This window comes from Balaenoptera ricei, chromosome 17, assembly GCF_028023285.1.
Source record: "Balaenoptera ricei isolate mBalRic1 chromosome 17, mBalRic1.hap2, whole genome shotgun sequence".
In the NCBI taxonomy this organism is placed as follows: Eukaryota; Metazoa; Chordata; class Mammalia; order Artiodactyla; family Balaenopteridae; genus Balaenoptera; species Balaenoptera ricei.
In genome coordinates, this window is record NC_082655.1 from 25,411,634 (window position 1) to 25,424,313 (window position 12,680).

General features: G+C 29.1%; 1 protein-coding gene across 1 annotated transcript in view; it reads left to right on the forward strand.

Moving 5' to 3' along the window:
- The window catches only part of CSMD3 (CUB and Sushi multiple domains 3), a 1,171,706-nt gene that overhangs the window by 456,374 nt on the left and 702,652 nt on the right, over positions 1-12,680 (forward strand). The window contains 2 exon segments of the mRNA XM_059902305.1: positions 3,976-4,053; positions 11,445-11,532. Of these exon segments, the coding sequence (XP_059758288.1) occupies positions 3,976-4,053; positions 11,445-11,532 (166 nt within the window).

Sequence of the window (12,680 nt, forward strand, 5' to 3'; positions counted from 1 at the left end):
ACTAATATTAAACATGTCTGTTTCTTCTTTTTCTAAGATAAATGTTCTGAAAAATTACAAATTTTCACTGTATATACATAGGAGTGAAATAGAATAAAAAATTATTGGTGTGTGACTTTTGAGATTATGTAGTGAAGAGTCTATCAATTTTAAAATAAGGAACTTGAATCCAGGAAATGTTTTATGACTTCAAGTTTTAGAGGCTGGGTGATAGACGGACCACGTAAAGGTCATGTTTTCTAAGCCTCCAACTGATGGTTGAATTCCCTTTAGTGCATCTGTGTATTGTGGTCAGTTTCCTAATGTTAAAGAATGGCACCAGCACTTTGTTCCTACTAACAGAGATTCTTCAACATAAACTCATGTGCCACCTGTTTCACAAAAAAAGTTGACATTTGAAACTAAATCTAGCAATTTATCCATGTATGTGCATATATGATTAATCTTTATAATAAGGCATTGTAATTTAAATAATTTCAAGTAAGTGACTTTAGCCAATTAACATGGAAGTTAGATGAGGTTTAAGTAAAATCAGTCACCATCAGTTTTTTTTTTGTTTAAGTTTTTAAAATTCAAATTCTTTTTGAAAATAACCGAACAATAATTGATCTGGAAAATAGTACAGTTATAATCCTCTATAGTGGTTTAAACTGCTTAAATGAGGATTACAGAAACAAAATGTTTTTCCCTAGTGTCTGGGGCTTACAACTAAACAGATGGATTTGATTGTTGGCCTAATATATTCCTTTCTGCCAGACATTTTCTGTATTATAAAATATTTTCATTATGCTAAAAAAAAGCACGAGTCAAACCAAAAAAGTAATAAACAAAAATGAACAAAATTGTTTGACATGTGAAAAGTGAAAAGCAGAAGAAAATAAAGGAAAGGGATCTTGGCACATATGTCTACATGTCTTGCAGTTAATGAAATGTATTAAAAATTTATTAGAACATACATATTTTTTATGTATTTAAAATAGCTTTACACATGAAGGTGCTTCATCTTGAACATCCATTCTTTTATCACTTCTTTCCTTCCTAATTCATGATTAACAAAGGAAATCCTCCAAACAAAATACCTTTAGTTAAATAAACCAGAATTTACAATATTGCATATATTCATTCAATCATAGTACTACTTGAGTAAAATAATGTTGCTGCTTTTGAGAAATAGTACAGTGGAAGGAATCGACACAAACAACAAACTGTCTTTTAATATTTATAAAATTATGTAAAATACCACAACATATTTTAATATCTTTATGATAAAATAAATTTGACATCTTATAACTGGAATACACTTGTTAGAAAGGTCAGGTTAATTTTGTAAGTTAAATGTGATCACTAGAAACGCCATTGCTTGATGTCATGTTGGTACTTAATACATATACCTTGTAATATATAATATATGTTTTTATGGCATATATTTGAGAATTAACGTTTCACTGATTTATGATTTAGAGCAGCGTCTTGCAATTGTTACTTACAGTATTTGTCCTTTCAATTTATTCAAGAAGAGATATGCTGTATGCTCTTTCTATTGAAATTATAAAAATATCTAAAGTATGTGTTTCCTGTTTAACATATTTTAAAGTTTTGGGTGAATTTAAATTTTATATTATTTTCTCTTCACTCCTTTTTATCTCCTAAAATGGTTATTCTCCTGGCTTTCCATCTTCTGCATCTGTATTACAATTATTTATACTTTTCACTTTTCTTCAATTTAAATTGACAAATAGATGCTTTTAAAAAATAAGGTTAAATCCCTTCAGAACCAGGAAACTGTTTAAAACTTCTTGGTCTGAGATGACATTTTCTTAGCTAGGTATTGTCCCTGACCTCACCAACCAAATAGTCAAATTTAGATATAAGCCCATTACATAAACCTAGTTTATACACACACACTCTCATACACACACACACAGAGTTGTTTTCAAAATCCTCTATTTCTAGTAACTGAGCTCTTTGACCCTCTGGATTTTTCTTCTTCAATTTTCTCCTTTGAGTTTACAATCTTTTCATTAAAAAAAAAAATTTAAGAATTCCAGATTTGTGTTAAAACTACTATGAAATTTTCCAACCCCTTTGTAATACTTAAAGTCAAATCTTATAATGCAGAGAAAAGTAGAGGTAGAATTCCTACTTATAATTCATGTTTGGATTGGGAGAATCTAGAATTATGCCTCAAAATACAAAATGTAAATTTTGTTAAAAATAATTTTCAGGCAGCAGGAAAATTTACAAGTGGCAGAACTAAATTTAGAGCAGCCAACCAAATACAACAGTAGGACTAAACTTGAGCTTACCTTGGGGGCTGGGGTGTGGAAGAGAATTACAACGAAAAACATAACTTGAGAGAGATGTAGTCATTCTTTCACTGTAAATAAAGGGCCTCAGATAAAGAATCTCAAAATTGTAAAGCAACTGAGCAGTAGTCATCTAGTCCTAGCTACTTATTTTAAGAGAAGAGACGGGTAAAAAGGCAGACTCTTGTCCAAAATCAACAACTACTAATTGCTAAGAATCAGGTCTCTTAAATCCTACTCCAATGATCATTTTCATATTTTTTATATGTACTATGTATAGATAGTTTACAGCTGTGTATTTCAGTAAGCCATAAGAGTCTGCCTCTACCTTTCTACTTTTGAAGGTAGTGACAAGAAAAAAATTACCTTAAAATGTTTCAAAGGCAATAAAATATCCTTAATTTGAATTAATTGGGTAAAATGGCAAGTAAGATTTAGTGAAATGATCATTTTAAACTATCTAACAAAAATTGTTTTGCTTTTTTCAAATTCACGGAGTGAAAAAAACCTAATTGCCTAAATGTTTCAAGCTATCATTTCTACCTATAAACCTCATAAAATGCATTATGTAAAAAATTCAAATTATAATTGAGGAAGCTAAATATATCCCTTGGATTCTTGTTCATGTGTTTTTTGTAAAGAAAATAATTGTTATTTAAATATCTCATTAGATCAGATTACATAACATTTTTAATTAGTGGGGTGAGGTTTTAATTAAATAGTTTTTCTTTATTTCACTTGGTGTCATTAAAAATTTAAATAAAGTAGAAAGTAGTCTTCTGAACTATAGTTTATCCCTTTAAAAATTATATAGCAGCTGTAGTTAATAAAATAATTTATACTTAAAAGGAAATAATACTTTTTTTTCCTTCATCCAAAATACTTGAAAAAATGTTTTTAAAATGTTCCAAGTTACTTCATTGAACTTGTATGTTTTTTAAGGCAAATCTAGTCATATCTACTTTAATATAGTACACAATGAAATATGCCAGCCTCTTATGATGTTGATTTTTCATATAATAATATCAAAAAGAGTAGCAAGATATTTTAGATGAAATCCAAAAAGTTATAATTCACTTTCATAAATTTTGTACAATATGGACTGAACATCAATCATCGTTCACAAGCAATGTGTATGAAAGGAAATGGTTATTGGCAGAAATACTAAAATGTATTTTAAGTTTTTTCAATTATGTAATTTTCTTAAATGTGTCCTAATATGTCAATTAGGTTAAATTACCTTAAAAGTACACTAGTTTATTTTAAAAACCGAGCTCATTAAATTCATCCCACTTTTATAATGTATCAGTATTTTTATTTTTCTAGTTTAATTTTTTCCATAAAATTTGATGAATTCAAATGTTTTATGATAAAGAGTTAATGTTTTGCTCTTCTATTAAAACTGGGTAGTGTTAAAAAGTACCTATACATGTATGCAAGATTCTCCCTATAGTACACTTAAAATCCTTTTATACTGCTTGGTATTTTTACTGCTTAGTGATCAGATTGCTATTTTTTTCTTCTTTATTTTCTTCTGGGTGCCCTATATCAGGCTTAAGAAAGCAGTTTTTTTAACTTGCATAATTCCATGCTAACAAAATTTGTTAACTTGAATTTCATTTTAAACTTGTGTATCCTGATACATGTTTTTGTTTGTTTTCTTAACTAGTGAAAAAGGCCATAGATTTTAAATCTAGAGGATTTAAATTGTTTCCAGGGAAAGACAACAGCAACAAGTTTTCTATCTGTGAGTGTACTCTTTTTTTTTGTTTCTTTCTCTAGTGCAAGAGTGAAGTTTGTGGTGTCTGTGTTGTTTGTGTGTTTTATAAAAATGTGTATTTACCAAATTAACTGCATTAATATTTATATAACATGCATGATTATTCAATATTTTCTTGTATTTAAATGCATATTGAGTTATTGGGTTATTGTGGTAAACTTTGGAGCTCAGATTGTTTCAAAATGTAAAAGAAAAAACTTTTGATCTAGCATGTTGGTAACATTCTAGTTTTCTAATTCTAGTATGTGAGATAAAAAAATGAGTGAAAATCATCAAATTAATGGTTTCTTGTAGGAATTTTTGTTTGAACGTATCTAAATTTCAACATAATTATCTTTCTAAGGAAAAATTTATTTAAATAGCAATTTTTCATTTAAGGAAAAATATTTTAATTTGAGTTAATGTATACAAACACTTAAATCAGATATTTTGTAAATGAATTAACTAGCTAATTAATTTTTCTTTTATTTTGAAAAATCTCATGAAATGAACTGAGGTACACATATTTATGTGCTGCCCCAATGCACAATTTTGCTTAACATTCAGGGATTTATAGATGATCTGAAGTTCATCCATTAATCTCAGATTAAGAATCATTGAATTTGAATATTCATTGTTATATTACCATATATGAACATAAAATAAGATTTTTAAGAAAGCTATGAATTTTTTCAATATAAATCAATCAGCAGTTTGTAGAAATACCCTGCCTTACTGTTCCTGCAGATACATATTATAAATTTTAAAAGAAGCCATTCATGATACCACATCTGACTTCTAAAATGCCTTATTGATAATAAATAAGATTAGTTATTTTAAATAAATATTATCTTCTTAGCAAAAATACCTTTTTAATATTATTTATTTTTATTCAATTCTAAATCATCTGATGAAATGAGTTTAAAACTATTTCTTAAAAAAATCATTCATTATAGTTATATCAGTAAAGGATTCTACCCACATATTTATTGAGTTGTATTTGTAACAGTAAATGGCACAAATTGAGCAATTACATCACTTATCAAGAAGCAAACTTGGAGCCTGTTGGTATCAAATATTTTAAAGTGTCCTAATTTTAAAATGTGATTTTTCACATTTTGTTAGATTTGAGAATACGAAACCAAAAATAGCAGATATCAGTAGGAAAATGTCAAATTGGGTTACCTGTTTGGAAAGCATTAAACAGTTCATTTCAAAGTATTTAGCTGTATAAGTATGATTTATTGTTATATTTTTAGGGTTAAAACATTTTCAAAATTGATAACAGTTTTTAGGGAAAATAAATCTACAGTATTTTTCATATATTAATTATTTGATACACTTCAGAGAGAAAGATATTTTTCCTATACAAGAAAATATAAACATAAAAAAGTTGTTAGGTGAAATTATTCTGACGTTTCAAATTTTATCATGTCAACATGAAGGAAATGATGCAGACTTAAATAATTAGGTTTACTACTTTTTTTTTTCTAATATTTTGTCTGGCTAATCTATTTATTTTAGAAATCTAAGAAGAATTATAGGCTATCACTTTCTTACCCTTTCCTCATTTTGGTTACACAAATGTTATTTTATATGCTTCATGCTTCAAACTTTCAGATGTCCTGGGAAAATTAGGCTATTTATACGGAAATTAAGATGTATGCAACTCTACATCATCAACAATTATAAATATTACAGTATATATAAATGTATCATAGTAATATGCTGTACACCTAAATCTTACACAATGTTACACGTCGAATTTATTCAATAAGAAAAATGTGTATGTAACTTTTTATACTTGGTATATTGCCTTAGTGGACATACATATTATTTTCATTGTTCTTATACAGTGGTTATGAGGGTGAACAAGAAAGGGAAATTTAAACATAATAGTGTATCTGGGGAAACAAATAAACCCTGATTAAATATATATATATATAAATATTTTTATTTTTTTTTTAATTTAAAGAATATTTACTTTTAAATATCAGGAGTAAAGTTAATGAGACAAAAAGAAAAAAGTTACTCATAAAGCAAAAAATGTTAATTTACTTCATAATTTTAAAATACATTTTACATTTATCCATTACAGCTTATATAGGATATAAAATATACTCTTGTGCTTTCTTATTTTTATTTTTGAATAGAAATAATTAAACTCTCATCAAGACAGATTATTTATGCCAATTTTTTTTAGCAACAATAACAAGCCAACATTATTTTAAAGTTATTTTCCTATAATTTTTTTCTCAAATGTTTAATAGCTAGTTACAAATATATATTCTCTATGGTTGATCACAGAGAAAGTTATAATGCTTTAATTTTTATCATTATTATATATTTGTTACCAAGTAGGCATTTCGGTCTTCATCTCTTTGAATCGTTAATTTGACACAGAGCCAAATAATTTTAAAAGGAGACAATTTTTATCTGACATTAAACTTTCAAAGGAAAAAAATAATAATAAAGCTTGTGTTCTTTGAAAAAACTATCTATTCAATCACTAGAACTTCCAGGAGTGAGCATAATTATGGAGGACATGAGCTACACACATTTCTAAAGTGCGTCTTCCCATAATAGCACCTTTAAAGTTTAACTAAGAAACAAATTAATAAGAGATTCAGGAAACTGCAGTAGTGTTCATGGGAAGCATTTGATTGTTTAAATGGCTAATTCAGATTCTTTTTCCTACTTTAGTACCTGAACTCTATGTAGTCTCTTTCCATCCCTTCTTGTTGTTTATCAAAGAGAGTAGGTTTGCAAATAAAGGAAAAAATATTTTTAATTTAAAAAATAAAAATAAATTTTTATATTTTAAAATGTTGAATTGAGTGAATTTATTCTTGCCAACTTTTCTACTAGGCTCTTCTAAAATTTTAAGGTGGAATTATAAAGAAACTGTGAGCTTTCCATAATGTATTTTTTAAAATTATTTCATCTTCTTCAAGTCCATGCTTTCATGCATTCTTATTATACATTCATTTCACAATTCTATTTGAACTACTTCTCCATGGCAGCACCATGCTAGACTAAGAAAGTAAAAAGAGTGAATAAAATACAGTCTCAGTTGGCAATGATCCAACATTTTATTGGGAAGCTAAATGAGTTAAGTGGCAACTCTTTTAGGATATAAAGTTAGTATAAAATAACATTCTGTCTACATTCATGATGTTGGAGTTCAGAACAAGATCCAAAGCATTCTATTTTATAAGGTGGAATACACTTTTTAAATCTAATATAAAAAAAATTCTAAGATGCCACTAGCTGGATGAGGTAATGTAGAGATGACTTTTAGTAAATGACTTTCAGGATCTAGTTATTTTTATCTTTAGAGTACATTATGTGCTATGTAAAATCAGAAGCTTAAGAAAACGTGCTTGTAATGACAATATTTTATTTTGATGTTGACTAATTTTATAGTATTTTCAAGCTAGAATATACAATAATATAGTACATTAATTAAAATTCCTATAGCATATTTTATAAGCACATATAATAAATATACTTCAATGTTATAAGAAACGATAATTCATCCAATTTTCTTAATTCTATAAATTCTGCCCTCTCTTCTTGTCACTGATGTGTGGGGAAAAGGATTCATATTGTATTAGTACTAGTAATAATAATAATAATAACATTATTATTATTATTGTCCTTAAAGATCAGAGCAAAAAGGATATTCCCGTAGTTATGCTCTTTTCAAGAGCCAGGACCCTGTCCATGTAATTAACTTTTAAAGAGCACTCATGTTCTTTTTACAAGTTACTATTCAAATTGAAAGAAGTAAAAATGATAAATATGTGTCCAGTTGTTTGAATGGCATTACGTAATGAAAGCAGCTGATTGAATGGATACTAACTTCATTTGAATGTCTTGGCGTCACTAGCTATGGGCAGTTTTGTAGCATCTAAATATCAGATAAATAAGAGATTATATACTTTATTTTTTATTTTAAATTTTTTAATTAAAGAACACTAAATACATGTATCATGCAGCAGCTCTCCCGTTATCTTTACAATTTAAGTTGGGAACTTTTTCACTATTGCAGATGTCCAAAGACAGCAGTTCAAAGGACACTTTCAAACAGACAAAAGTAATTTGACAATTAAATCATAAGAACTGGGATTAATTAAGTGAACATGGTGAAAGTTATAAATATGCTCTGCATTGTAAGATAAAATATTTGGAAGTGTTTTGAATTTTAAGTATTGATGCCCTTTCTCCTTTCTGAGCTTTCTGTACAGGATGGAGAGCTCAGGTGTTAAGAGTAGAATTTCTTGAGTCAGTCTGCCAAGGTCGAAACATAGACTAAGGCAGAAAGTGAAAATAGGACTTTAGAAATGTGTCTTAACCTCTCTATGCCTCAGTTTCCTCACCTGTAGGAAACATATAATAATAGTAGCTACCCTTCAGATTTGTGTGAGGATTAAATGAGCTGATACATGTAAAGGGTGTAGATTAGTTCCTGACACATAGTACTGTGTGTTAGCTATTGTTAAAATTTATATTAACCTAGGCAATATTGATGATGAAATGGAAAAAATGAAATTTTTTATTATTTTTATTTTCTAATGTATTCGCAGACACGTCTATTTTTACCTATAATCTGTGTTATAAATTTAATATAATAGTGTAGGAAGCCTAAGTCATACCACTTCTTTTTCTTATCTCTATCGTATGTTAAAAAAGTCACATTTTAATAGCATATACTATAATATTTTCAAAAGTCAGTTAGGATAGTTCTTCCCATAGAAAAAAATACTCATTGAAAACAGTGTACAACACATTGTTTTTAATCAACCTACTAGGAAATATTTACTGAGAAGTCATTAACCCCCATCTAGGTACTGTGGGAATATTAAAATAATTATAAGTTTTTCCTTATCTTTATCAAGTATATAATATATTTGTATATATGACTAAGGAATGTGAAACTACTAACAGTATGACAAAATAATTTAAAAATTAAATATAAAATTGTCCATGCCATATAAAAAGAGGGATTAGAAAATCTGGAAAAAAATGAGAGACTGTATTTTGCAAAAAGTGGGACTTGAGCTGAGTCTTGAAAATTATATAGAATTTTGATATCTAAAGAGGAAGAAATGGAAAACATGGAGACCTGGAGAAAACACAGAGCATGGAATGAGCATGGCTAACCAGTACAACTGCAGAAGAATGAAGAATCTGTTGGACTTGAGTTATGGATGTATCTTGGTGGCTAGTGGGTAATAGAGGTTATATACTTAGAAATCTAGAATCATAGGATATTTGGACAGTAATGAAAACTGTGTTTGAGAAAGTTTAGTTCTAGTACTCAAGATGAATTGGAAGAGAATGATAATAGAGAAACAAAAGCATCAGTGATTAAGCTGGATTTGAGCATGCACATGAAATGACTATGAGAATTTTGGTGGGTTGACCTAGTAGGTCATTGAAGGAGCAGGATGGAGCTTGGGGAAAAAAATGACAAAACCATATATTTGAAATTCTTAGCAAAGAGGTAATTTTTCAAGCCACGAGGAAAATATAAAATATGGTGAATTATGGGTCACTGTCTTTGAATTTGCCCTCTGTATGTGATATCAGCTAAAGTAAGAGAGTGGCCAAAACAAACATAAGAAGCAACAAAAGCCAGAAAGATAAAAAGAAATGAATTAGCAAGTCAGCAGACCAAGAAAAGCAAAAATATCACATGCTTTGTGTGGATTGGTGAACTTGTAATTTGGCAGCAGTAAGGATACTGTTGAGGATATTTAGGAAAGTGATTTTTATAGAATGAAGGGTGCAAACACAAAATTTCATATCTAATTGAAAATATGACAACTTTACCAGAGGTATGACTGTTTGGCCATCATCTGATAGTCATCTTGCTATCTGATAAATCAATATGAACAAGTTGACAATCTGAACTAAATGATGCAGGGATCCAGTGGTTCTCAATATTGACTCTACATTAGAATCACCTGGAGGATTATTAAAAAAATCAAACAAACAAAAACAACAACAAAAAACAGATCCACAGGGTCCTACCCAAAGTAATTGCATTAGAATATCTAGACATAAAAGTTAAGCGTCTTTATTCTTTTAAAAAAGCTCTACAGGTGATTCCAACCCACAGTGTAGGAAAAGAACCATTGCAAGGTTTACAATTTCCCTCTCTAGAGTCTCTACTCAGGTCCCATTCTTTTCTTTAAAACGCAGATAGGGCTTCCCTGGTGGCACAGTGGTTGGGAGTCCGCCTGCCAATGCAGGGGACACGGGTTCGAGCCCTGGTCTGGGAAGATCCCACATGCCGCGGAGCGGCTGGGCCCGTGAGCCACAATTACTGAGCCTGCGCATCTGGAGCCTGTGCTCCGCAGCAGGAGAGGCCGCGATGGTGAGAGGCCCGCGCACTGCGATGAAGAGTGGCCCCCACTTGCCACAACTGGAGAGGGCCCTCGCGCAGAAACGAAGACCCAACGCAGCCATAAATAAATAAATAAATAAAATTTAAAAGAATAAGGCTTTAAAACGCAGATAAGTTGTTGAAGAGGAAAATAGAAGTTACTCTCTAATTCACTGTAAGATTGAATTCATGAATCAGTATCACTCAGATATTTCAGACCTTATCTGGTTTTGATCTTCCCATTTGAAAAAAAGCGCTATCTTGGGGAATTATTTACTGTGATCACATTCACTGAAAATATTAATAAATCTTTTTAATAATTGGGTGTTCTGAAGAAACTGCTTAAAGTGTACAATGGCTAAGTAAAACACAGTCATGGAAATTGTTAAAGGGTAAAGCCCTTATTTTGATTTTCATCATTATATCATAATTCAATGACATGCTCGATAATTTGCGCCACAGTTTTACTTTCACATTGGCAGACTAAATTCTTTGTTATATACGAAATAAAAAGTGGTAATAACCTTAAACTTTTTAAACTTTTTTCCACAGGGTCTTATTTTCTATTGCAACTTTAAAAATAATAAGTACCCAAATGACACTGCCCTAACTGGTGGTGACTTCTCTACTGCCAATAATTAATGGAAAGTCTGGCACTGATACCCTGGGAGTGCATTACAAGAGATTTCACTATTTGATAGTAATTAAAAATAAAGTGTTAATTGTTAATGTGTTAATATTCAGATTAGTAAGTCATTGAATAGGAACATGAAACTTTCTTTCTTATATGTCCACAAATAGAAAAAATGTTTCTGTCCTCATTATTGGTTTATCAAACTATATTTAACTTTATATAAACTATAGTGATTACAATAACAAAATACAAGAATATATTTTATGTACAACTTTAAATGAATATCACCCTTGTTTTTCTAATCATATATGTTTTGATTCTTTTTTTCTTTTCTTTTTTCTGTTGTTCCAGTAAATGAGGGAGGTATTAAAACAGCTTCCAATTTATGCCCAGATCCAGGAGAACCAGAAAATGGGAAGAGAGTTGGATCAGATTTTAGGTAAGATTTTAAATTGTTTATTTCATTATTTATCTTGTTAAGGTTTATTTTAATTTAACTTCAAATATAACTAATAATATGGAGATGAAGACCTGGTGACTTAAAAGTGTGGCAGCTAGATTTCATTGATGTGTTACCATTAATAATATTTCATTATTTTAAAGTGACTAATCAAATTTATTAGGATACTTTTTGGAGTTTAAATGATTAATCTATTGTCATGTAGTACGTGAAAAATCATGGGATTTGATTTGAAAAACATGAGTTTGAATTCAAATTCTTCTGCTTATAAATTGTCTGATCTTTGGTAAGTTATTCAATCCTGTCTGCCTGAGTTTCCTCTTCTGTAACATGTATATCAAATTTACCACATAGAATGGTGAGTTTCAAATGAGGTACTGCCTGTGAAACCTTCCTGCAAATGTTCTATAAACATTTTATATGTAATTTTTAGAAGTAAATGTAACTTGAATAAGCTTTATCTCCATCTTAAAATTAGTATTTATTTTAAAATTTGAAATTAGTTTACTTACAACATAGAAAGTGTATGTAGTAGACTATGGTAGCCATTAACTTGCACTATCAAACAATATTTTTTAAAAATCTTGAATTTTCAGTAGTCCTCTGTAAAATTTTACAAATAAAAGATACAAAAAATTCTATAAAATACTAAGTGATAATTTAGTTAACATTCACAAATACTTATTTTCACAAAATATTCATGATATATTAAATTTAAAAAATGATAATGGTTATAGTTACACATACCACACATTTACAATCTTTTCTTATTTATATTGTTTGTATAAAGGACAAATGCTGTGCTAAAGAATATCCCTATGAATAAAAAGATAGTTCTTATAATAAAGACCTGTGAAAATTTTGTCCCCGTGGATCACTCAAGTTGACTTAAAGTTATATTTTGATATACTTGCAGTGAAAAACAATATTAGTTCAATATGAATAAAATTGTAATTTTCTAAAAATTTTGCAGAACTTTAACTAGCCTGATAATTAATATGGATAATAATGTTTGAAAAAATCACACTAGAAAGAAATTCAAAAGACCTGGGAAACTAGTCAGTCTGATCTTAATAAACTAAGTGACTATATTAAAAATCAACTAAATCTCTCAACCTCAATAATTA